The sequence below is a fragment of the Lontra canadensis genome, unplaced genomic scaffold, assembly GCF_010015895.1.
Source record: "Lontra canadensis isolate GAN:19392208 unplaced genomic scaffold, GSC_riverotter_1.0 scaffold30, whole genome shotgun sequence".
NCBI classification, from domain to species: domain Eukaryota; kingdom Metazoa; phylum Chordata; class Mammalia; order Carnivora; family Mustelidae; genus Lontra; species Lontra canadensis.
This window is the reverse complement of record NW_022631024.1, coordinates 9,659,228-9,686,833: the sequence shown is the minus strand read 5'-3', so window position 1 is coordinate 9,686,833 and position 27,606 is coordinate 9,659,228. Positions and strand designations below refer to the sequence as shown.

Sequence of the window (27,606 nt, the reverse complement as noted above, 5' to 3'; positions counted from 1 at the left end):
GGGAAACTCCAGACAAGATATTCCTCATGAACACAAAAATTTAATACAAATACAAATCTTAAGGAAAAAAAGGAAACCCCAAGTTTTCCTAAGGAGGCAAAGGTTGGTTTACATCACCATATTCACAGAATTAGGAGAAACAGCAAGTAACCATGTCAACAGATGCAGGAAGAGCATCTGACAAAACTCAACACCCATCACAACAAAGCTCAGTGCAGAGGAAGAAAGGAGAACTTCCTCAAACTGATCTAGGAAAACCCCACAGGGGATGGCTGGAACAAGGCGATGGTGCCCTCTCTTTCCATTCAACATTGTTCTGAAGATTCTGGTCGGTGCAGGAAGGCAAGGAAAAGAAAATGGCACAAAAGACTTGAAAGGAAGTAAACTGTCTTTATTCAGAGATGAACTGACTGTGTACATGGAAAATGCTATAGATAGTAAACCAAAAAGCTACTATAATTGTAAGTGAATTCAGCAGGGTCATAGGACAGAAGGTCATGTAATCAATTTTATTTCTAAGGACTAGCAATAAACAATTGGAAAACACAATATCCTTTACAATAAATTAAAAAAATGTATAAGTCTTGCGAAGTGAAAACTAAAGAATGATGCTGAAACTGAAAAAGACCCAAATAAATGAAAATTATAACCTATTCGTGGATTGGAAAGTTCAATTATTATTCAGATAATTCTCCCCAAGCTGACAGGTCCAATGCACCTCCACTCAAAATCCCAGAAGCTTTTATTTCTAGAAGTTGACAAACTGATTCTAGTACTTACATAGAAATGCAAATGACAGAATAGCCAAACTATTCTTTTAAAAAGAATAACAAAGTTATTGGACTCCCACGACCTGATTTTCAGATTGTAAAGCTACAGTGATTGAGACCGTGCTGTCAGCATGAGGATACACATATAGATCAATGGAGCAGGCATGGAATTGAGGAGACCATCCATATAATCGATTTTTGATAAAGAAGCCAAAGTAATTCATTCAGGAAAGGTTTGCCAGCTGTCACGGTCTCAGATCTAGGGTGCAGTGTAGCCAGACTGTAAATCTCAGCAGGTGAGCTCCTGAGTATTTCCCTCACCTTGATTACCCTCAGTTTAGAGAGTATGCCAGAGGGGACTCAGGTATGGTCCTGCTGGCCCTATGCAACGGGACCTTGTGCAGTGTTAGGTCTGGGCAGGACTCCTGTTTCATAGAGGCGACAGCACGGCTAGGCTCACTTAGAGTCTCTGTGGCTAACAGCAATCTCCTGTGTAACAAAAGTGACATAAAACATCAACTGAAAATTCAGAGTGTTCTGGAAACTTGGTAAGGCACACACCAGAGTTTTACCCTGGGATACAAAAAGGGAAAAGCTGGAAATAATGAATTTCTTTCAAAAACCTGACTGAAAGGGTACCTGGGTGGCTCAGGTCATGATCTCTGGGTCCTGGGATCGAGCCCTGCATTGGGCTCCCCACTCATCAGGGAGTCTGCTTGTCCCTCTCTCCCTGTCCCTTCTCCCACTTGTGCACGCTCTCTCAAAAAAAACCAAAACAACCTGAGTCCCTGAAGGCCAAAAACAAAAAAAGGGGGTGAGAGGACCCCATTCCCCTCGCTTGAGAACCTAGCTGACTTTCGGTGATAATTCTAAAGGAACAAGAGAAGACAGACTTGGAAAGGGACTCCAAGCCTACTGTGGGCAAGGTGTATCTTCTCAGCACCATAGTAGCCGGCTGGAGGAAGAGACCCCAGTTTGAAATTCCTGAGCCCTAAGGGGAGGAGGGGCCCTGCTCCTCTGAGCCGAGTTAGGAGTGTGAGCTCTGGTGTCAGGCCACCTGGGTTTTAATCTGAAATGTCACGCTATACCGCAGTTTCCTCATCAGTAAAACAGGGATCATATTGTACCCCTGACATGACAAGGGTTGTTTTGAGCACAAAAGCTCTTAGAGCAACGCCTAGAACTCAGTAAGTGCTCAGAAAACGTTTGCTTGTTGTGTGTCACTATCTATGTTTCTGATGTAGTTATGACACCAAATCGCAGCTTCCTATTCCATATTTATTTTGGAGACAGCAGGGCATTGTAGACAAGCCTGGGGCATTCCAGTCAGGCCTGGGCTAGATTCCTGGCTCTGCTTTCTCCACGGTGCCTCCATCTCTCTTTGCATCTCAAGTTCATGATTGTTACAAAAATCCTCATCCATCTGTGGGGCTCATGTAACCCTCCTCACAAGGCTGAGGCAAGGGTAAGAGATACTAGATGTTAGCCAAGAGCTTCTGACAGTGCCGATCACAAAGAACATCACGAAAGGGGAATTCACATTATTTTGACTATTTCTCACTCCTGGTTATCAGGAAGGTTAAAGAACCTAGCTCTTTACTGTGTCAAGATAAGGCAACTTGCAAAAAAAGTTTACACCATTTAGGAGCAGACTTCGAGAACATGAGAATCCGTGCCCACCTGCAAGAGGGGACACATCAGTGTGACCACTGGGCCTGGCAGGGCACAGTGCAGCAGCTCACACTAAACATCTACCTGGGGTCTTCGCTCAAGTTGCCTCTTCCTACAATTTTTTTTAACACAAAGCTCCTATCCAGGACCCCTTTTCTTTTGTCTTTTTCACCTCTTTCCTGCACGATCCCCAGCTGCTGCGAAGCCACTTTCGCGGCGCACTGTGGTCTGGCTTCAGTGGTTGCTGCTCACAGTCAGCCGCCTCCCTCCACGCACTGGGCAGAAAGGTCTGAACAGGAGGGGACGACTTCTAGAGCATTCCTACCAAGAACAGAGGGCATGCTGGGACTCTGCACTGGAAGGAGGGGACTCGAACCTGAGGGCCAGACTGTGGTGAACTAATAAACAGTGAGAGTTCCTGGTTCCGGTTACTGAGGACTAATGACCTGGAAACTGCCTCCCTTCCAAAGCAGAAAACGCCTCCTTCTCAGACACACGTAGCGAGGCGCAGCTGACAAGCAGAAGGAATCAGCGTGGCCCGAGGCTGGCTGTGTTTGGTGGTGCTTTTCACATTCACCAAGTCATGGTGTTCTCCTTGTGCCTGGGGACACAGCTAATATTCCACCTTCCCACCTTTTGCTCTACTTGAAAGGACAGTAACTGGTATTAGAATACGGGTCTATTCAGGGCGCCTGGGTGGTGAGGTTGTTAAGCGTCCAACTCTTGGTTTTGGCTCAGGCTCTGATCTCAGGGTTGTAAGCCTGAGCCCGGTGTCCGGCTCTCCTTCCTTCTTCCTCTGCCTCCCCCACCTCTCCCCTGCTCCGCACTCTCTCTCTCAAATATTCTTTTTTCAAATAAATAAATCTTTAAAGAAGTCTATTCAAAACTGTTTACTCCACAACTCTATTTCTTTTCTTTTCTTTTTTTTTAGAGATTTTATTTATTTATTTGACAGAGAGAGATCACAAGTAGGCAGAGAAGTAGGCAGAGAGACAGAGGGGGAAGCAGGCTTCCCGCCGAGCAGAGAGCCCGATGAGGGGCTCGATCCCATGACCCTGAGATAATGACCCAAGCCGAAGGCAGAGGCCCAAACCACTGAGCCACCCAGGTGCCCCTCCACAACTCTATTTCTAAAGAAAACAAAAACTGGTAGATACTGCCATCTTGCTCTTTTTTCATCTGACGTGTGAACACTTTGAGAATCTAACGAAAGCACAGACTTTCAAAGAAATACAGAACACGGTATTTTCCTACACATTTGGTGGATGCCAAGGACCTTGTGAAGTTCATAGATCTTAGGGGGTTCAACACATCCCGCAAGTATCCTATAAGCCCTTAACAGCCTGAGCCTCTATCTAGAACCTTAGGAAACCAATGAGCAGAACAGTAGTCTTAGGAGTCTGACAGGGAAATATATGAGTCAGATGTTGGCAAACTACAGTCCATGTGCCAAGTCCAGCCTCTACCTACTCTTGTAAATAAAGTTTTATTGGAACACAGCCACACTCATTCCTTTACTTATTGTCTACGGCCACTTCTGTGCCAGTGGCAGGGTTTGATGTTGCCACAGAGACCATCTGGCCCACAAAGCCTAAAATATTTACTATGCATCCCTTCAAGGCGGAAGTTTGCCAACTTCTGACCTAAACGATGAATGAAAGACCACACGTTTTCAAAGGGAGGCTGCTAGCACAGAAAATGGACAAACACCCTGCCAGGAAAGCCATCATCTTGAACTTTCTAAGATTAGGAGGAGCAATGAAAGAACAGCCGCCAGCTGAGATTACCGGTGAAGTCACAAGCCGTCAGGCCCCGAGCTTCCTGACAACCAGCGTGCTTATTCCACAGGCACCTACTTCGCAGGATAACAGAATCTCTTCTTAGGGAAGATAAGTAAAGGATAATGATTAAATGCTACTGCCAATTGTGAGAGCCTAAGAATTAGTCAAAAGGCCTGGCATCAAACAGTGCTGGGAAAGGAGTTCAGGGACGGCCTGTAGAACAAGAGAAGAGTGTGTGGGAAGGAGGGCTTACCAGAAAACCCCTGAAGGAAAAGGAGGGAAGCCAACAGTGACACGAACAAATGATTTTGCAAGAGGGACACTTTACAGGTGACATACTAGGACGACAGATACCGTGACTCAAGGACCGTATGTGATTAAGGGAGAAGCTGAGAGTTTCAAAATAATCCATCCCTTTGACCCTGTTAGACTCACGTTATCCAGGTCCTTCCGCAGAGCAATCTTGCTGGTCACCAGCTCATGGGCTAAGTCATCATTTTCCTGTTCCAACCTCATGTTAGCTTCTTGTAGACGCCGGTTCTCCCGCTGAAGGGTAGAAAGAAACCAGTTACAGACATGTAAAAATCAGATGGAGATGATAATTTCTCATGGCTAACCGTCATGGAAGTAATGGAAGGAGTGGCTGGTCCTTATCTGCTAGCAAGCAACAATTTCTTCTTTTCTTTCTCTTACCAGAAATACTTAACTGGCCCCAGCGACCTTGCCAAGCAGCTACTTCTGATTAACCGTGACGAACGGCCACTGTACTGTGACAACCCAGGCAGCTGGTTTAAAGCACAACAGATCTTACTTTCTTATTTGCAAATTCAAACTGAAACTTGAACCTACAAACAATGGATCTGAATTTTTAAAAGAACTCAGCAAACCTAGTTACATGCATGATTACAGGAAATCAAAGGCTGGAAGATCTTCACACTGACCCAGGCCAAAAGCAAACAAACCTCAAATCGCTCGATAGGGTCTTCTTGTTGGGCCTGCTGTTCCCTCATGGTGTGATACTCTTTTTCATATTTTTTCAACTTCTTCTGACTAATCTGTAGGATAAACCATGGCACAAATTAAAAAGCATCAGAAAGTGATACGTGTCTCAGGACCTGTGCTGACCTGGGACTCTTCAGTCACTGCGGGAGTGGTGTAGCCCCACAACTTCAGCCCTGAGTCCTGTGGTCCCTGATCACCACCTGCCTCCTCCGCCATTTTATTGTGCCCACACCAGCACTGCTGCTAGTGCTTTCAATCTGTGACCTCAGGATACCTCGACAAGATACAGTTTATCATCCTCATTTTATAGGCAACTAAATGGAGATTTGAGGAGGTTATGTAATTTGACCAAGGTCACTCAGTTAAGACGGGAAGATCTGGGAGTGGAGCCCAGGCAGCTAAACTCCATGCGAAGTCCAAGCTGTACTCACCTCACTATCCTACACCTATCACTTTCCCTCTCTACTAGCTCCTTCTGTGCAGCTATCTAACAGACACAATTCTCTCTGCCCTTAAAAACACCATTCTAGGGGCACCTGGTTGGCTCAGTGGGTCAAAGCCTCTGCCTTTGGCTCAGGTCATGATCCCAGGGTCCTGGGAGCCCGAATCGGGCTCTCTGCTCAGAAGGGAGCCTGCTTCCCTTCCTCTCTCTGCCTGCCTCTCTGTCTACTTGTAATCTCTGTCAAATAAATAAATAAATAAAATCTTAACCCTCTCCCACCCAAAAAAAACCCACACAACACCATTCTACCAACCACTCCACTCAGCTGCTCTTCTGCCCAGCAGACTACTTACTGTCCTCTTGCTCTCAAGCTGCTTCTCACCAGCCACGGCAAACCACAGGTGTCTAAGTTTCACTTCCAGTGCTTCATGGTCTCTCTTCAATCTCTCTAAATCAAGCTTTTTCTCTGACTGCTCAATAGGAAGACTCTCTTGAAGGTCACTAGCATTTTCTTTTTCACTCCATCCAGTGGGTCCCAACTCTCCCCAACTAGACTTAAAATTCCTGCCTTTCCTTAACACGACCAAATGACTCTTCTTCCCTCCAAAAAATCATCTCTCTCTTTATTCTCTCATCTCTCCTTCTACCTAAACAGTCCCCTGCCCCTGACCTTACAGGCTAGCCTGTTTTTTCCTTCAATCTGAACATAACCAAGGGCATCCCTTTAAGATGCAACTCTTACTCTTTTGATTCCCTCCTTTAAACCACTAACTCATTCCCTTTGGTATCTTTTAAATTATACTTTTAAATACTTGGAAATGTACAAAATAGAGAAGTGCTAAAACCAGTATGTGCAGCATAACGACTGATTAGAAAGCGAACACTCACTGCTTCCCGAGGCTTTAATATAATCAGCACAGTACTTCTGGCTCACAAATCTGACTTTCAGCTCCAGGTCATTAGGAATCTCAGAGCTGGGCTAGTCTAACTTCCTTATTTTACAGGCAAAGAAACGGAGACCTCGAAAGGGAATGGGACAGCCCCAAGTGTACAGCATCTCCAGTCTCTTGTTCCATGATTCCCTTTCCACCTCACTGCAGCTGCCTGCTGTTTCCCTCCCACTGACTCTCTGGACACTGCCCTTGTCCGATGTTTACAGGTATGCCTCAATCAGAGCTTATTCCTGGAGTCTGGTTACTGCCTGTGGGCAGGCAGCCAAGAACATAACACTACGCCCTGGCTGCCGTCTTCAGAGAGAAGCCCATTAAACACTTGGGGTGAGGCCACAAGCCGGAAAGTGACATCTTTAAAACCAGATCTTCTGTGGTTTAAGGACAATGCTGGGGTAAATGTTTGTGTACGTAAGTGATTCACAAAGAAAGCACCTAAATAAAACATTGATGTGATCAGTAAATTTATAAACAATCCTAAGAGATCAATAATAGAGGAACAGACAAAAATGAGGTCTGTGGGCAGCAGACACTCCCCCCCCAGAGTTCTCTGCGCTCAGTATGGGTAACTGATCAGGGAGCACAGGGGTTAGGAGGCCCCCTGGTACTTGATTTAAAAAAAAAAAAAAAAAAAAAGTTGACACCAAATCCTACAAAACATTTTCATGAATCTTCAGGATTCTTCACCTTCTCATTCTCATGATGGAGTAAGGAAGAGCTATTTCCGTCCCCTCCAATAAACATACATTATAAAAGGCTGATTATAAAGTAATTTCTTCTACATTTTCTTATCCCTTAATAAATGCCTCATTATCAGAGCCAAAGGGCTGACTCTGCCTCAACATTGTAACAGTATTATTGCACACTGGGTACCTGAGAGACGCAAGACTACACATGCCACCGCATCTGGTTCTGACATTTTCATGATAGAATACAGGCATTTCTTTATGTACTTCCCACGTTTTCCAAATTTTCTGCCTTAAGCATGATTTATTTTTATAATTAAGTGAACAAAGTAGGGGCACCTGGATGGCCCAGTCAGTCAAAGCGTCTGCCTTCAGACCTGCCTGGATCCTGGGATCAAGCCCCGCATCAGGTTCCCTGTTCAGTGGGGAGTCTGCCTCTCCCTCCGCCCCTTCCCCTGCTCACATTCTCTGTTGCTGATTCACTTTCTCTCTGAATTAAATAAACAAATAAAATCTAAAATAAATGCTGTTTAAAAATAATTATTAATAATTTTAAAATAATCCTGGTAATTGTTCTGGACTTCCCTAAGGTACCTTCTTGCTCATTTCTCCAGACAGTGGCCCCTACCTGTGCTTCTGAGTCAGTCCTCAGGGGCCACCCTTCAGGACCAGATACAAACAGAGGTCACCATCTTCCTCACTGGTCCGGAGGTCTGACTTCACCAGCTCCGGCTTGCTCTCCCATTTCTCATCCTCACTTATTCCTGGTCTCCCCCTCTCTTCACCACCTTATCCCCCACCCCCACCAAAGACAAAAGATAAATAAAACCAACGCTGCTTATAATGGGTTCACACCTGATCCTGACTTTTGGACCACGGGTGGCTGTATGCCACAGCCAAGTAATTCAGGCTTCCCCCGAGGAATGGATCCCATGAAAAGGCAGATGCCTGATACCTAAATGGGGAACCGACAGGTATCAGCTACAAAAGCCACAATTACAGCCTTACTAGGCTGCAGCCCAGAGAGACCAGTACCTGTCAGCCTGCCTGTCCCACTATCAGTGCCCTCCCCAGGCCAGAACTGTCTCATTGTCGTCCCTTGCCCATGCACAAAGAGAGATGCCTACAAATGCTTGTTAAATTAATGAGAAAGAACCCCTCCTCTTCTTTGCACCCACCTTTCTTCTGAACAGAAATGGCAACCACAGTGAACACAGAGCGCAAGCCTGGTCCCCTGCCTGGACAACCCCGTACCTGGTTCCCTCCTACTCACCTCTCAGAGACGAGCTCCAGGACTGCTTTACTGAACCCCTCCCCGGCACTTCTTCCCCCTACCAGGCCAGGTCTTTGCTACATATTCTCATAACATCAAGTCAATTCCTTCATGGCACCTGTCCAAGTTCACAATTATTTCGTTATGTGCTCACTTGATTTGTCTGTCTTCCCACTGGGAAACAGGCCCCATCTGTTTTGCTTACCCCACATCTCCAGTACCTAGCTCCATGCCTGGAACATAACTGGGGCTCGATAATCAGATGCCGAACAAATCAAGGCCAACGGCCTTCCTTTTACCCTAATAAGGATGCAGCAGGACATTCGTTTACCCAACAGTTGAGCAGTGTTCCTCGTGAGGCATTAGTGATACAAAGATGTATACAGAACACGATTTGTAAGCTCCGTGAAGGTAGGAACTTTCGTTTACTGTAAAATTCCTAATGCTTCGCAGAGACTGCAAGCATGGAAATACTCAATGAACAGACAAAGTCCCCACTCTTAAAAGTCTAAGGTTCATTTTTTCGGTCTCTGACTTATACCAATAACATTTTTTTTTTATACCAATAACATTTTAATTGAATTCAGGAAGAAGGGAAGCTACAGGCTCAGTCCTGAAGCTCTAAATCATACCTACCATTAGCGGACTCCTATCAGAAGAATGTGAAAGCCACAGCCTCACACGCAGACATATTTTTGCCCTCAAAGAAGCTTAGTTTTGAAATTTGTTCTGTTTAAATGTACTTTCAGGGGGGAATACTCTAATATAATTCCCTGGGATAAGGCTATGTTTGTAATTTAGGTAAAACTAATTTTATGTCCCACTGCAATTAGTACATTGTTTCTTAACGTTGTTAGAGACAGTACTATTTTAAAAGTTTCCTAAAAGCCATGGTTCCCATAAAAAGCACTGTCCCAGGGCACCTGGATGGCTCAGTGGGTTGAGCCTCTGCCTTTGGCTCAGGTCATGATCTCAGGGTCCTGGGATTGAGCCCTGCGTTGGGCTCTCTGCTCACGGGGAGCCTGCTTCCCCCTATCTCTCTGCCTGCCTCTCTGCCTACTTGTGGTCTCTCTCTCTAATAAATAAATAGATAAAATCTCAAAAAAAAAAAAAAAAAGGCACTGTGCCTGTAAAAAAGCATAGAAGCCAGGGCACCTGGATGGCTCAGTTGGTTAAGCGTCCACTTTCAGATCAGGTCATGATCCTAGGGTCCTGGGATCGAGCCCTGCATCGGGCTTCCTGCTGCAGTGGGGAGTCTGCTTCTCCCTCTGCCTCTGCTCCTCCCCCTGCATCGTGCCCCTGTATGCTCTCGTGCGTGCTGTTTCAAATAAATAAAATCTTTAAAAAGCCCTAAAGAGCATAAGAGTCAACCCTGCCCCAACCCTACACCAGCAATAAAGCATTCTGCATACCATTTGAGAGGACTCATGACCTCCCTGAGGCCACCCATAGTCTCAGGTTAAGGAACCCTGAATCAGAGAGAAGGTGGAGGCTTGGACCATGCCAGTTTTGTATCTTCGTAGAAGTATGTATTTTATCCCAAACATTTCTCTCTCGCTCACTGGTCATTTATCTGTTATAGGAATTAGATAAGGCTCTCTTAAAACATCAGGAGAGCTGGTACAGACCTGGTAGAGAAAATGAGAGACCGGCCACTGACATGGGTGGGAGGGAAGTGGTACCGTCTGTCATGGAGAGCTTGGGTTTTGCAGGTGGACGGACCCAGGCCTGAGCCCTGGTTCTACCACTGACTCACTCCATCCCTCAGGGTGAGCTGCCTTACCTCAGCTTCAGGTTCCTCATCTGACAGAATTCCAACAGTCCTTCTGAGGACTGCTGTTAGGAGGACTGCATGATAAAAACACATCAAGAGCTCAGAAGAGTGCCTAGCACACGAGGTCTTTTTAAGGAAAAGGGTGGCTATTAAGTGTTATTATTAATAATACCTACATTCTTGTCCTGACTCAGAGACAGAGTTACCCTCGGAACATGTGCTACAAGCAATGAGCCATTTAAACAAGTCGATTCAACACAGGAGAGCAGGAAATAGGTTATGGATAGGAAATGGGAGCTGATTTCCAACTCTGGCTTAAGAAACTGTTGCAAGGGTGGGAATCCCCACTGGGCTGGAGTCACAGGTAGTCCAGGAAAAGTGGAAGGCTGAATGTTATTAGTAGCTCTGCATGGCAGGGGTGAAGTTTACTGTGCAGGGGGGTGGGTGGATATGGAGATGTCTGGTATAGTGAGGAGATCTTGAACCCAAAGTCCTCGCTGCTAAATAAAGACATGTGACATAAGTCCATCTTCCTTTTTCAGACTGCTTGTGGCAGGGACTTCACTTTTTACTGATTTAAAAATCCTGAGACTTACACGGGACTTTCAAGATAGTAAGATACCTCTACACCTATTTTATTTAATCCCCAAAACAACTGTCTGCGATCACCTCATTTTACTGATGGGGACTTGAGACCTAGATAGGTAAAGTGACATGTTGAAAGCCAAGGACCCAGTCCCTTGGCTGGCAAGAGCTGCAGAAGAACACAAATCTGGGGTGATTCTTGTTTCTCATCCATCTCTGTAATATGTTTAACACTGAGCACAGTTCTTGGCACGTAAGAAAATCTACAAATGTTTGTTGCTGTGAACGGACTTAAGGAAAGTCGATATCTGGGCAGAGGAGGTCAGAACAAATGAGCATGGATGAGGACAAAGACAAAGGTCATCAACAGGGCATGGGCCATTTTACAGGTACCATCTGGCTTCTCTTTCTCTAGCCCTGTGGCCTTAACCTACCTCAGGTCACATGGCAGAGGCAGACGGGTAAGAGCCAAGGTCCGAGGGACTCCAAGGCCTGCACTTGTAACCACTTGAAACAAATCAACATCCTATTTAATTTCTGAGCCCTTTTATTTAATTTGTTTGAACAGTTCAGGCTCAAACTCCCTCAAAGATCACTAGATAGAATTAGGCATTCTGGTTCTCCCATCACAGTATTTTTCTAAAATGCAAGTAGCAAATAAGTAGCAGAGAATCCAAACACAGATAAGAACCAAAAGAGACCAGCTTATTAAAATAAATTAAGGCAGCAGTGGGCACTGCTACCCTTATGACAACCAGCAAAATTTAGAGTTCATGCAGAAAAAAAGAGCTTTCACTCAGAAGTTTCCTCAAGAAATTCAATCTAAAAGGTAGAAAATAAGTACAGAAGTAAAACTGCAGCCTGGTCTAGTCCTAAGGAAAACTGAACTTAGCTAAACTTAGCTACAACTGAGTTAAACTGACAGAGACTGCACTTACCTGCCATTACAAGGCAAACATCACCAAAAATACAAAGGGCCCCTCTCCTGTTCATTCAATCCCTCCTTTACAGAATGGTACACTGATGGTAAGCACTGACTTTAGTCTGAAATTCCTACGATCTAACCCCAGCTCCATCACTTACTAACACTGCACTTCTTGAGAGTTTTCTTCAATTCTCTAAGCTTCAGTACATGCATATGATCACTGTAAGGATTAAGTCACTATGTGCAAACATTATGCAAGATTCTGTGAACACATTAAGAAAACAACACTGATGAAGCCACGGCAATCACAGAGTTTAAGATACTCACACACACTAATATACAAATGATCAGACCAGAGGATGAAGTTCAGACTAATACTTATTTCAGCTCCTGAACAAAAATATCCCCCAAAAGCAAATATTCTCAAATGCCAGGGTTTTCTGTTTCTCTAAATAGCAAATGGTTAGGATTACATTAATTTGGAGACACTGCTATTTGGTTTCTGTAATATCTTTTTCTACAAGTAGTCTGAAGTCTTGCACACTCACTTTAAGTTTGAAATAACACATCCCAATGAAGCAATCAATGATTCAGAAGACCCATTTCACCTCAGACAGGATTCCAGAGTGAAAGGATCCAAGTCTTCATTCAGGTTTGCTCTAAGAAACCCATTGGCCATCTCTGTTACGGCTCTTACTTCTTCTGAACTAACCTAAACCTTACATATTGGACTTGCTCTCAAACATCTCAAAAAACCAGTTACTCCCTTATTTCTTGAATCAAAAAAATTTAAGACCTACAAATTAATTTTTTTCCGCATTTTCTCCCTCTAGACACAATGCATGGCCCAGTTATGAGTATAAAAGGGTTGTGGAGCTCCCAGGACCATTCATGATCTCCTGGAACAATCTATTTATAAAGAGAAATTCCTGGAGTGCCTGGCTGGTTCAGTTGATGGAGCATGGGACTTCTGATCCCATGCTTGGGTTTGAGCCCCACAATGGCTATAGAGATTACTTAAAAATAAAATCTTGAAAAAAAAAAAAAAAAGTGAAATTCCTTTTAAATCTTCTATCAGAAGTGGAAACAATCTTCCTATCTCAAGATAACGACCCATAAAGGGAGAGGAACTCTATGGATGGCTCAATGAATTCTGATATATGCTGTTAAACTTGAGATTAAGAGCAGAGGATCTAAGACTATTTTAAAAAGTAAAATATCTCAGTTGCATAATAAAAGTGAGGAGCAAGCACGAGAAGGGGAGAAGTAAAAAGGACTGAAAAGAAAGAAATGAAGAAAGAGGCAAGTAAAGACTGACAGAGAAAAAGATTTTAGAGAAAAGGAAGACACACAGGCAGAGAGAGAAATACAGACCTTTTTGAGCAACACACCCATCTGGTGGCCATTTCAGATATTGCTACACCAAACCTAATTCCTGCTGCAATTCCGCAGTTAAGAGGCCACACAATGGCATGGAAAGCTTTGGGAACATGGAGTCAGAAGGCCTGAGTTCCACTAGGCCTCGAGTCCCCACCCAGCTAGTTCCAGGGTAAGTCATTTGGCTTCTACAAGCCTCAGCTGCCTCACATGAATTGCCCTGCATACCTCACAGGGCACTGAAGGGAAGAAATGAGATACCCATAAAAACTACACAAATACTGGAAATTACAACATCAAAACTGTTAAAACACAACAACAATAAAAGCAGGTAACTGTTTCCTCAACTGGCATGTGAGGCAAAGTATTCCTAATTCCCACCCTAGTCAGGAAGTACAACTGAGAAAACCAAACCACAATATTTAAGAAATGAAAAAATAATGGGATGGGATTTCAGTGAGTTACAAAGCCAACGTTTCCTTTCTAAATTCTATACCAAAAGGTTTAAAAGCCAGTTTCCAAACCATTCACAAAGCAAGCATCCCCTTTTCCATGTCTAGAGGGGGCTCCAAACCCACAGATGATCATATATCGTTTCCTGCTGACGGAGGCACACCCACCTGATGCAGGCCACATAATGCAGGGCTCATGACTGAGCCTGCCGATGAGTTTCCTTATTGTTGAGTCGGCAAATTATCACTGGGACTGAGGTTCTTTGCCAATAATTGGCTTAACTACTGCCTATATTTCTCTTAATAATTTTTGGCATTAATAAACCTGCCAGAGCACAAGTAACCATCACTAACTAGACTACATCCCACCTTTTAGCAGAACAATTTCACTCTCATGTCCTGGTTCAATGCACAGGCTTTCCACGCAATGAGTCAATTTTAAGAAAAATTCGATCTTTCCCACCCGAAACCATGTGCAAGTAGGGGGAAACATCCAAAGTGTACCCCAGCCAGGCAGTGTTCTCCAGGGCAGAAGGAATTATGTATCTAAGCACTAAATGTGTGTGCTGTGCAGCCTTGTCTACCTTAACTCCGTGAAAGCACAGGCAAAAAAAAAAAAAAAAAAAAAAAAAGATATTAGACACCTCCAACCTGGGATTGGAAATGGAAATAAAGGCAGAGAGATGGAAATAAAGGAACCATATATTGTTAAAGTGTTTCAAGCTACTGAAAACCCAAAAAGTAAAACCTTCAGCTGGAAGCTACTGTAAGCCTTCCCCAAAGCCACTTTAACTCTCCAACTCTTCTTCATAAGACAATACTTGGTAGAAACTCAGCAGCGTATCATTTAATTCACTCATTCAACAATTTTTATATGCCAAATCCTGTTCTTGTGCTGGGATCTGGCAGGCAGACAATAATCAAATGAACATGTAAAATAATGTTAAGTAAGAATAAGTGATACGAGGAAACTTAGGGTAAAGAGATCAGGGTGTAAAGTGTTGAGGGAGCTGCTACTTTAGACATGGTAATTAGAGAAGGCCTCTCTGATGGCATGATATCTGACATAAGACTCAATGAGGTGACGGTGACACCATGTGCACATCAAGAAGAACATGATGGGCAGAGAGACCAGCCTGCGCAGAGGCCTGAGGGGTGAACATGCTCAGCATGTGCGAGAATAGCAAGAAGGCCACGTTGTCTGAAGTGGAAGGCGTGAGGGGGAAGAGGAGGAGGAGGTGAGATCAGAGAGATGGTCAGAGGTCAGAGGGTGTAGCACCTTGTAGGCCAAGGCAAAAACTTTTGAGTTTCATTCTGAGGTAAGAAGTCATCAGAGTTTTAAGTAAGGGAGGGATGGGATTAAAAAACACCACTGCGGTGCCTGGGTGGCTCAGTCTGCTGAGCATCCGACTCTTGGTTTCGGCTCAGGTCATGATCTCAGGGTCCTGGGATCAAGCCCAGCGTCATCATTGGGCTCTGTGCTCAGTGGGGAGTCTGCTTCTCTCTCTCTCTGCCTGTTCCTCCCCCTGCTCTCTCTCTCAAGTGAAAAAACTCTTAAAAGAGAAAAAACAAAACCATTGTGGAAACAGAAAGATATGGAGTCCACTGGAACATTCCAGAAGACAAGTGACAGTGATGGTTACACTAGGGTGTTAGAGAGAAGGGGCAAAAGTGATCAGATTCAGGGTGTACTGTGAAAACAGGGCTGGGATGGAGGATGAAGATGTAGTGTGAGAGAGAAAGAGGTACTGATAATAAGCAAGGGTTTGGGCCTGAGAAACCAAGTTCCAGGAACTTAAGACAGGTCACTGGGAAAGGAGGTTTTGGAAGGGAGGAAATCATCAGCAACTAAGAGGACCTCTCTTGTATGAATCAGGCTGAAGTGGAAAAAGCGACTCAGAGAACCTCAGAGTTCACCTGGTTCTGTGCTCTGTGCACAAAACCACCATCTGTGAAAATGTTTCTAAAACGTGTGCATTTGATATCTGCTTGGAAAACCAGTGGGCGCACAGGTTGCTCAGTCAGTTAAGCATCTGCTTTGGGCTCATGTCCCATGTCATGATCCCAGGATCCTGGGACAGAGTTCCATGCTGGACTCCTTGTTCGGTGGGGAACCTGCTTCTCCCGCCTCCCTCTGCCGCTTCCCCTGCTTGTGCTCTCTATCTAAAATAAAATCTTTAAAAAAAAGAAAAAGAGAACCAGAGAGGCAATAACCATAATAAGAGCCATAATTTCTTGAACCCTTACTAATTACTAGACATCATGATAAGCACTGTACACAGTGTAGTTAATCCTCACACATGACGGCACTTAACCACAGTACCTGGCACATGGGAAAATATCATTAAATCTTTTCCAGAGTACTTGTGAACTATGTAACATTTTAAGTTGAACACTAACTTTAATAATTATTTCATTAACTAGAGGCTCTATTTCTTTTTCAAATCCTTGATTCAATTTATATTAGGATTTCTATTGTTTCTCAGGCTTAACAGGTAGGTAGTTTTAGTACTTCCTTTCCCTTTTCACAAAGAGGACAGGCATTCCAGGGTCCGTTACCCAGAGTTTCCAGGTTCAGCTGCTTCCCAAAGGCCCAAAATCATATTATACGTCTTCATGAGCATTAAAACCCTCCATATTCCCCTGGGATGCTGTTTTACCACTTCACACACACTAGCTTTGAGCTACTATGATTTAGGCACCTGGGATTTCTCTTTTTTCTTTCAAGTTCATCCAGGTATTTGATACCTCCAAGTGTTTAAAGGACAGCCTAAGTTAGCTTAGTCTGACATATAAACAGAACCGAAAGCCCACTATTATTTTACATACGAGGAAATTTTGCCTTAAATAGGTAAAGTCACTTTGAATTCAGATCTCCCTGATTCCAAGTCTGTGTTCCAGTTAGTATATAACGAAGTTTCTCCCACTCACATTACAACATGAATACAAGGAGATGCTACTTTTACCCTTAAAAAAATTATGCAAATCATAAATGTCACTGAAAGTGATAAAATTGAGTTTCCATCATTATTAGTTTCATTTTAGGGAATTTCTGGCCAAAACCATAAATATGTGAAGTTATAAAGAACAGAGGAGAAATCATGAAACCGGAGTCCTGTCACTGCTTAGCTGTATGATGCTAGGAGCCCCAGCCTCTTTGTTTCCTGGGTCTTCAAAATGAGAAGAATACCTTCCCTGAAGTCCAAAGGTTGGGATTTGAATGAGATTTAATGCATAGAGTATATAATATGTAAGAAAATATTTGGAAAAAAATTATACAAGACAAACATCATCATATAAATGTTCATAGTTTGATCAGGAACGGTGAGACATAAACTAAAGAATCTAAATCAATGCAAATATTATTTTACCTTCATGCTGCAAGCTAATTCCATTAGTTTTTTCGCATTTTCTTCTGAGCGGTACCTCTTAGGAAGCTGAACCCTGAAGAATTTCAAGGCACCTTCAAAGTCTGTCAACAGCAAGTCATCCTTAGAAGTCTTGAAAGAAAGAAAGAAAACACAACCATGTATAGGAAAAGTTCTTTGCTATGAAGATGCACAAGAAGCATTTTAAAACACCAGCACCTTTACAATCCCCAGAAGATACTTCTTAGCCAGTGCCGTGAGTCACTGTCAGGGCCACGGCTACCGCACGGTGGCTGCTTAGAAGGAGATCAAGACCAAGATACTTCGAGTGCTGGACAGGGGATGTCACTCAATTTACAAATAAATGTGTACCTTTAATAATCCAAGGGCGACATTAAAAATAACACTTATTCCCTAAAAGAGAAAACACAAAAAGAAGATTTTCACTGATTATATCTGGACCAGTCAGCTGTCTGTCCCCAGAATGCCCCACAATTCTAAAGAAAGTATAAAAACTTAACTAAGTAAAGAAATGGGATATCTTGAAAATATCTTGGAAAATAATAATTATAGGTCTGCTACTGAAAAACAGCTTAAAATAGAACCAGTCTCCCATTCTTCTGAACTTTTTTAGCCCTATTCTCACAATCAACAAGAAAGAGCGCTTTTCCAAAGTATTCTGTGCTTCCCAACCAAAGCATCTGAGACAAAAAATTGTGATCTTTCAGGATATAACTGCAGGTGGCCTCTTCCCTTATCTTGTGCTACCCCATTCCAAATATAGCAGCAGTCCCTCTGCCTGTGAGCCCTTTACCCCAGAACAGAACCTGCTCAGGGCTCCCTCAAATCTGCCTTTCTTCAGCTAACCGTTCTGGGAGTGCTAGGGGCAAAGGAAAGATAAGTGGAGGCATGAAGACCTGCTAAATTCTTTAAGTTCCTAGACCTCAGTTTTTGTAACTTATACTCTCCTCCAAGGGTTTTTGGAGCTAATCCGTTGAAAAGTTCATTTAAATTACTTAGCATGACCAGGCCCATGGTAACTACTTAAAACAAATGGTTGTTTATAATGCTGAGAAACTGTAAAACTTAAAGGTTTTACATAAACTATGGTATACCCAAAGAATAAGATACTTTGCAGCTGGTAAGAATAATCAGTGTTTCTGATAGTGTTTTTAGCTTGGTAAAACAAGCTAAAACATGGATTTTATGGATTTTTGTAAACCTTGAAAATGGCATAATTAAACATAAAGAAGGATGATGGTACAGATGTGTGTCTATAAGTGTTCAAGTATATATGGCAGAATCATATTTTTAAAATATATACTTACAGAACCATAATATACATTATTACATAATACTCCATATGAAAAAAGTTATTCTGTATAGAAATAACACAGGTACATAAACACAAAAAATGGCTGAAAGAATATACCCCAAAATGTTGAGTTACTTTCTAGAGAGTAAGTGGGATTGAAGTATTTTGAAATCCTTTTGCTTGTGTTTTCCAGGTTCTATAATATGTGATATTAGTTTTAAAATTATTATTTTAAAAATATCTCACTGGAAAAGGTGAATATTTAATAGAGGTAGTGGATAAATCACTTACAAATGAAATTTTTTTTTTCTTAAACACATATACCCCCAAAAATGCTGTGGCAAAGACTGTTATGTATTCTGTTTCTTTTTTTGTTTTAGTTAATAGACCCTCCAATTTTTAGCTAATTCCTACTCAGCTTTTAAAAAGCTCTCTTTTGCAGCTAGATATGGTCAGGAACCTAAGTTCCGGCCAACAAGAGGTAAGTAAAAATTTGGGTGGAACCTTTAGGAAGTCTCTTTTAAAGAGGGGACACATCCTACCCTGTCCCCTGACCCTTTAGGGAAGGAAGGTTACCGCCAACCTTCTGGCTTTTTTCACATGAGAGAACTGAACTTCTACTTTATTTAGTCACTGTTATTTTGGGTTTCTTCAATAAATGCAGCCAAATCTAATAGTAATACAAATGTGTAACAGTGGGCTGTTTGTCTATTTTTTAGCAGAGAACACCTTTAACAAAACGTGATCATTAGCTTTAGCCCAAGGAAGAGTTACTTAAATCTGGATTTCTGAGCACAAAAATAAAATTAACTAAGAAGAAATTCTATTTTTATGGAGGTGACACAGGATGATACTGAAAACAAAAGCCAAAGTGCTGTGGCCTCTGATACATACCTCACATAAAAGCAGGTCAATGATATGGAAGACCATGTAGAGAGGGAATTTTGCTGTGAAAAGCGTAAGAAACCACTGGGAGGCATACATGTGCGCTTCAAGGCTTATATCCAGGAAGTGGTTGTACAGGTCAGGGATGTATTCCTAAAATAGCAAACTAATTAGTTTTGGGCATAGACATAGCTGTTCAACTCCCACTTGGGAGGCTCATAAATCTGCCAGGAATAGGCCAAAAAAGTCACATATTTGTGCTTTCCTACAAACCTCCAATGTGTTCAGAAGAACACTTATTATCGAGTATTAAACTGACACTTGGCTCCCTTTTCCAGCCCACAAACTAGCTCAAAAGAGGAATCCCCAAGACGGTGACAAGTATTTGGAATGATAGTTTTCCTTTCCAAGTTACGAAATGTTTGGAAAAGTCTGTTTCACTTTTATTATGATATTCCTAACCAGTCAGCTTCAGAGCCTTGGCAGGTACTTCTTGACTTAGTTTGCCATGTCAAAGGTCTCTACAAAGTCATCTGATCTTTTGAGTGTTTATGAGATTGAAAACCTCGCTCACACCCATCAGGTTCACACCTTATTAATGTTGGCATCATCATCACAGTGAGAAATGAAAACCATCTAACTGGTCCTTAACCCGGGATGGGCCAACGCAATCAACACTGCTCCTTGGCATCAGCTCGTCAACCTGGTTCTCCAGAGTCTCGAGTCTCGTGTCTCATGCTCTTAGGGGCAAATGCAAGCTGGTTTCCCTTTTTACCTGCATGAGGCGCTCCAGCTGGTAAAATTTGCAATGCAAATCTTCAAAGTTTTGCTTGAAAAGTTCCCTGAGACCGTAGTCAAACATGATCTTGACCAGCACACTGAATGCCTGTTCTTCAGGCATCTGTAACAGATAGGGAATGGGGTGGGGGTGGAGATGGGGGTCACAAACACACCCAGAAGTTTTGCCAGAGTGATAAATTCATCCTTCCACTTCTATCTACATACTAGGAAATTTCAGTGATATGTAGTAACTCGGGTAGTTGTGTTTTATGACATTCATTCACTCAACCAAGAGATATTAACGATGCCTAGTCTGTGTCACATAGTGTTCCTATCCTCGAGAAGCTTCCCACACAGTAGTATACAGTAAGTATGAATTAGGCAGAATTCATATTCACAATTACCTATGAATTAGGTAGAAAGATCAGTGGGGTTACAAGAACAAGAAAGCCTGAGTCTGGCTGAGGGAGCCAAGAATAGGCTTTGTAGGGGCAGATCTGAACTGAGTAGCAATAGGCTGACACGCAAGTATAGGTTTCATCTTTCTCTAATCATGACAATTCTATTAAATCATTTTACTTAGCTGCTATTTTTTTTTCTTCCTCGTTGTTACAAACACAGCCACTGAGAGGAGAACCTTAAATATTCTAAAGTTTAACAGTAATGTTCAAAGTACTATGGGTTTATGGTAATACTTAAAATACTACAACACCCCCCACTTCACTTCTATTTACAGATGTTACTGATTTATAATAATACCTACATCTTCCATAGCTTTGTGGAAAAAATATTTCCCTGAGAACCTGGCAAATGTCTAGTTTACAAAATAGAAAAAAAGTACTGGAAATGTTATTTAAGGCTTGGTATGACTGTAGCAAGCCTTCCAAATGTCAAGAAGGTGGGCGGGCTTCTGTGGAACCAGGGGATGAGGTGGGCTGAACACAGGCATCACTGAGAATAAAGCGGAGCCAAAGAACAAATCAGATTAAGTAATAAATGAGAAAAGCACAGCAAATTATTACTGGCCAAGTAAGGGCATTTGGCGCAAAGGACCAGATCTCAGAGGTCTCTATCATGGAAGGCAATTTCTAATTTCTTCTGCATACTGAGGGACCCTTAGTCTGTCCCAGAGTGGCATTTCTGATGTCAGGTAGCACATCTGCTTTTCCTCTGAAACAAGCATTTATCCTAACACAATGATAAGCAGGCACAGAGTTCAAACCACACACCATGGATTTGTCTGGGAAACCCATTTTAAAGGGGTTGTGATACTTAAATGGGGACAAATGTTCTTGGACTGAAGTTGAGAACAAAGACAAACCACACGAGCTTGAGAGACTCTGAGATATCAAGTCTTATTAAAAACAACAAAATTTTAAAATTTGAGCTCTTGATGGATATTAATTAGCTTCACCGTGGTAATCATTTCACAATGTATAGCTTATCAACTCATCAACTTGTACACCAAACACACACACACACACACATTTTTGCCAATTATATATCAATAAGGGTGGGAAAAAAACTTGACCCTTTTATAGCTTTATCATATTTTTACATGCTTACTAGTATCAAAAGGCTAGGTTCTCACAGAAGGAAGATACAAAGTGGTTTTGGTTTTACTTCTATTACAACCTACACAAGATGGCTTCAAACTCTTCAAAAGCTTCCCCTTATTTGGGGAAACAAAATTTAAAGTCCTTGGGCTGGCCTCTCCAGCTCCCACCCCATCCCTATCACAGGTAATGCTCCAGTCACACTGCCCAGCTTCCAGTTCCTTCCACAGGCCAAGTCTTCCCCATTTCGTTGCTTCTATAGGTTGTACTATTCCTCTTGTTGGGAGTGCTCTACTCTCCACTCTTGCTTTTAAATTAGTTTTCTTATTTTCACAATAATGTTAGCTTTAAAAAGTTAAATGATGCAGACAAGCACAAAGAGTCCGGATACCCCCTCTCATTTTCAGCATGCACCTTAAAGGTTACCTCCCCAGAGAAGCCTGTGATATAAATAAGGCTCCTTTGCTGTAATCTTGCATAAAACTTTTTACTATACCTTCATGTCGCCACTGAGGTAATAATGACATGCTTCTGGGACTTTCTGCTCACAGCCAGTCAGCTTCACTAGCTCTGTATCTACAAAGACTGGGACCAGGTCTACTTCATTGACTCCTGATCTCTAGCATCTATTATGCTAAAGACGGAGGTGCCCACACACACTCCGCTAACATCACTTGTGTGCTGTGTTTGCCAAGCATTTTGATTTTAATCATGAGGAAATGATCAGACAAATCAAGAATGTGGAGTATTTCACAAGACAATTTGCTTGAGTTTTTCCAAGACTGTCAATGGCATAAATCACAAGAAAAGCAAGGAAAGGAGGTAATTGAGATTAAAAAAGTAAAGAAAAAGGACACCAAATGCATTGCTTGACTCTTCACTGATCTTGGTTAGGGAAAAAAAAAAAAGCTATAAAGGACCTGACTGAGTAAACAACTGGGGAAACTCAAATGCGGACTCTGTGTAAGACATTACTGAGTCAGTGTGGAATTTCTTGGATGTGACTTGCAGTATTATGCTCAAGTCTATAGGAATGAAGTTAACTGATGTTTGCTACTGATTTTCCAAAAATAATTTCAAAAAATGTTTTTTAGTAAAAAATAAAATGTGTGTAAAAAAGGAGGAAAAGAGAGAGATGCAGACAGACAGAGAAAGCAATGTGGTAAAATAGGAACTGGTAAAACAGACGAAGAGTTTATGGGTATTTCACCTTAATGATTTTTCAGTTCTGCTGTGGATTTGAAAGAATAGCAGTAAGTTGGAGGGTAAAGGTCTTTGCTGAATAAATAAATGAATAAAATGGCACTAAAAGAAAGCCAACTTCTCTGCTTCCTTCCCACTCCAATACACAAATGATCCCCAAACAAATACTAGTAATAGTGGCTACTTTATAGAATATAAAATGTCCGTAAGGGTTCAATCAACCAAGACTATCCAATCATTCTAGCAATCAAAATGAAGTCTACTCTTGTACTAGTGTTCAACACTGTCATTTGTTCTTACCATGTTTCTCTTCCATTATGATCTCAAATTAAGGAAAAGCTTTCCAGATATAGAAGTAAAACTCATGCACTAGAGTCTGGCCAAAGGCCATATGAAACCATGCTCAAGTCTAAGGCTATCATAAGCTGAGGCAGGTCATGTGTAAGTCAGAGCAGAGACCTAATACTCACATGGAGAAGCAGAACAGCAGCGAGAAATGACTGGCCCTGGCAATAGCCAATCTCTTCATCATACACAGAATATGCCTGGAGAAAGAAAAACATGGGAGGTATAAATAAAATAAATATAGTCACTCACAGGCCACAGCTGCCCTATAGGACCTTGAATACAGGAAACGTGGAAGATACTCACACTCCGTTATGGCATTTTGATAGTCAATGAGTGATGCAAATATTTCTTGCCAATTTTTTTTTTTAATTTCAAAATATATATATATTTTTTTTTTAATTTGAGAGAGTGCGAGAGCATGAGTGTGAGAGGGAGAGGGAAAAGCAGACTCCCTACTGAGCAGGGAGCCTGAAGAGGGGTCCATCCCAGGACCCTGGGATCATGACCTAAACCAAAGGGAGACACTTAGAGACTAAGCTACCCATGTGCCCCTCACCAATTTTTTCTTTACAATAAACACAACTGTCGCCATGACCTCCTATAGCCCAGGAGTGGAGAAAGTTAGGCAAAAACCACTTCAGCTCTAAAAAAAAGGTTGCCATGACTCTGTCTTGGCCCTTGCCTTCCCCTCTTCTGTCTGGAAAAATGTGCTCTTCCTTCAGGTTCCAAACACTCCATTACCCCAGGGTTCCCTCTCTTCTCTGTACTCTGACAGTACTTGCTACACAAGTATAGTTATCACAGCACTCATCACACTGCATTTTAAATGTCCATCTTTTCTACTGGACTGTGAGCTTCTTAGGGGCTGGAGTGATGCCCTATCCAACCTAGCCAGGACCTCACGTCTTCAACATAGCCAGTCATACGCTTTAACACTGTTAACATTATTCATTTTTCTTTCTGGGAAAAAATCTTTTGGCAAAGACACCAAAATACAATTCTTTCCACAATGCCAGTAATAACTTTTCTGATAAGAGGGATTACTCCAAAACCATTTGTGGGTTCCTCTGGATTCTTATTTTGTATTTTTTTTGGCGGGAGATGATTATTGCCCATCTCTTCTGAACATTATCTTTAATAGAATACTGACATCTGACATTCCTTGTGGTTTACTCTTTTTGGTTCTTTGGTTGTTTTCCAGAGTCTTGTTTTTATGACTAATATTTCCAGTTCTCATGTAAGCTGTGGTGGAAAGGGAAATTCCTACAGATTCAAGATGCTATCCCCTGTTTAACAAGTTTATTTCTGATGAAATTCCATTTATTCCCCACTTATTTTTTGTACCATGGTTCCTCTGCATCTCATGAAAGCAATTTAGAATATGTCCAAAATAAAGATCATTTAGCAAAATGTGATGTTGATGCTTTTTAGATAGCAACTGAGTTAATATACACATGGGTTTTATCATTAGCATTTGGTAAAAAACTCTAACTTATATACTTTTTCAAAGAAAAGATATCCAGAGGGCTTTTGAAACAATTTATTTGATACAGTAAGGCATTATTTTGCATCTGTCATTACTAACACTAAGAAGTGTTAATAATCTTGTTAAGACTGTGTTAAAATCAGTAGTAGTATATGCTGACAGAGCTCTGTGGAAAGCAGTCTGACAATGTCTGTAAAATTATCAATTAATAGTTGTTTGGTCAAGGAAGAAAAGAGGCTTCAGAGTTAGTCAGAGTTGGTCTGAAATCCCACAACCACTGATGTCTAGGTCTGGATCTTAGGCCCATTACCTTTATTTCTTATCTGTAAGATGTGAATAATCCCAGTATTTATAGGACAGACTTAATGATTTATTCTCAGCTCTCTCACTATAAACTGCTCAGCACAGGACCCAATTATGTACCATGATGAAATGTATTGAATTTCTTTAGGCAGAAAATGGAGGGGAGCTTATTTTTCAGGGTCATGGGAAAGTCTGAAGGAATACATACAGATGTGAAAGTACATGACACATTTGAGACATGTTTAGGATATAAAATGCATGGAAGCTGTAATGAAATATGGGGAATAAAAGGCATTTCATCGGTTCATTAACATTTAATGAGCACCTACTATAAGCCAAGCACCATGCCAAGTGCTACAGACACCAAAATACAGAAGTGATTTCTGCCCTTGAGAACTTCACAGTTTTGTTGGGAAGTCTGATGTGTAAATCAACCAGAGTACAGTGAGAAGTTCAATGCAGCTGAAGCATAAAATATTTAGGAATTAAGGCAGGATAAATTGCAAAATGACTTTAATGCTAAGCTAAGAAATATGGGACCAGGAAATGAAGTAAGAGATTTTGATTTCATTCTGTGGGTTAGGAGGAAGCACTAAAGGCTTTTGTGGAGGCCCCACAAATGATCCAATTCTGGGGTCAACATGGAGAAAATAATAAATAGGTTAGAACCCAAAGGGAGGGAGATTAATGCAAGGCAGCTTTTGTGAAAGTGCTGGCACATATGATAGAGGCCTGTAGCCAGCAGTGATTAGAAAGGGAAGTAGGGCTGTAAGAGACATCAATCCTATCAAACTCAATGTGGCCAAAGGAAGGAACTGAAAACTAATAGAGAAATGACTATATGTTCAGCAAGACAATGGCATGGAGGGAAAAAGGAAGACTGTTTCCAATTAAAAGAGCCATAACAACCAAACATATTAGGATACTGCTGGATCTTATTCTCACCAAACGTATAAAGACATTTAGGGAAATGTGAAAGGTTACTGGATGGCCCTGACTGATAATGATGGCTGCTATGGATGGATAGTGATCTAATTTTTTTAGAGATGTGTAGTGAAGGACTCATTCATAATACCTGAGATTTGCTTTGAAGTACTTCAGGAAATAAAAATTTTTTTTTTTGAGAGAGTAAGTGAGCAAGCCTGGGAGTGTGAATGGGGGAGGTGTAGAAAAAGAAAACCTTCAAGCAGACTCCCTGCTGAACGTAGAGCCTGCTGTGGGTCTGGATCTCATGACCCATGAGATCATGGCCTGAGCCAAAACCAAAAGTCAGACAATTAAATGAGCCACCAGGTGCCCCACTTCAGGAAAATTTTTAAAAGGGATAGAGAAAGCAACTATGGTAATATGTTCATAAATATTAAATCTGGTGGGGAGATGTATACAAATTCATTATATTATTCAACTTTTATTACATTTGAAAATTCTCATTAATAAAACATGTTTTTATTTTTTTTTTAATTTTTAAAAATTTTTATTTATTTGACAGAGAGAGAGATCACAAGTAGACAGAGAGGCAGGCAGAGAGAAGGGAGAAGCAGGCCCCCTGCCGAGCAGAGAGTCTGATGAGGGGCTCGATCCCAGGACCCTGAGATCATGACCTGAGCCGAAGGCAGAGGCTTAACCCACTGAGCCACCCAGGCGCCCCATAAAACATGCTTTTAAATGAACTCTATCTTTAGACCTTTTTGTTTGATGTACTTAACAGACCGCCTATAGGAAGACTAACTGACAGCTGGAAATTTAGGCTTTGAACTAAATGCAGATTTGGGAACATCTGTGCAGTGGTTAAAGCTGAAACTGTGGGGGTGGAAGGAGTCACCCAGGGAGACAGTATAGAGCGACAGGAACTACTGATTGAGCACCTAGGGGAATGCCTCTGTTTTAGGAGCAGGTAGAGAGAGAAAGAGGGAGTCAGCAATGCTGAGGGAGAAGGTTGAGAGCAAAACTGGGAGGGTGACAGAGGTCAAGAGGTCAAGAGGAGAGTGTGCTTCAAGGAAGATCATTGTGAGACAAACACTAGAGAGCAGTGGGATCAGGAGGAAGGGCTCAGAGGCAATAAGCGCAGGGTTTCTTCGTGGGAAGTTCTGCACTGAGTAACAGCCAGATGGCTGCCTAGTCTGTACTTCCTAGAGAGTAGATGTTAAATGGGTACTTGATAAATTTTGGGGGGAAAAGACTAAAGACTGATTCTGAGGACAGAGGAAGGTTGAAGAACTCTGGTCCCAAGTCCTCTCTTAGCCTTATGGCTCTGAAGTACCAAAATCTACTGGAAAATTGATTGCTGAAATTGAACATTACTGCTGAATTGAACATTTCCTTTACAGATCTTTTGACAGACATCAGTATTTCCCACCATTTATTATGCTGCAGTGCTAAAAAGTCCACCTAGATAGGCATCACTACTTCCTGCTGTTGGATGTGTCCTAGCTCCCAAGTTCATAACTTATAATGGGAATACCAAAGGGAGATTACAATGTTACAGGACTCAAGAGGCTCTTAACATAAGACAATTTCTGAAAAGTTTAAATGTAGAACTGGGTGGGGAGGGGTTGCCTGGGTAGCTTAGATCATTAAACATCTGACTCTTGACTTTAGCTCAGGTCATGATCTCAGGGTTGTGAGACTGAATCCCAAACTCCACGTCAGGCTCTATGCTTCACGTGGAGCCTGT

The 27,606-nt window shown here is 42.0% G+C and overlaps 1 protein-coding gene across 7 annotated transcripts in view; it reads right to left on the bottom strand.

The window, feature by feature from the left end:
• The window catches only part of RABGAP1 (RAB GTPase activating protein 1), a 152,015-nt gene that overhangs the window by 10,394 nt on the left and 114,015 nt on the right, over positions 1-27,606 (bottom strand). For all 7 annotated transcript variants that reach the window (XM_032865798.1, XM_032865797.1, XM_032865802.1 and 4 more), the window contains 7 exons: positions 23,266-23,340; positions 20,032-20,157; positions 19,266-19,409; positions 17,429-17,470; positions 17,060-17,188; positions 5,185-5,277; positions 4,658-4,768 (listed from right to left, as the gene is read on the bottom strand). In XM_032865798.1, coding sequence (XP_032721689.1) covers positions 4,658-4,768; positions 5,185-5,277; positions 17,060-17,188; positions 17,429-17,470; positions 19,266-19,409; positions 20,032-20,157; positions 23,266-23,340 — 720 coding nt within the window. The remainder of the gene's footprint in view (positions 1-4,657; positions 4,769-5,184; positions 5,278-17,059; positions 17,189-17,428; positions 17,471-19,265; positions 19,410-20,031; positions 20,158-23,265; positions 23,341-27,606) is intronic.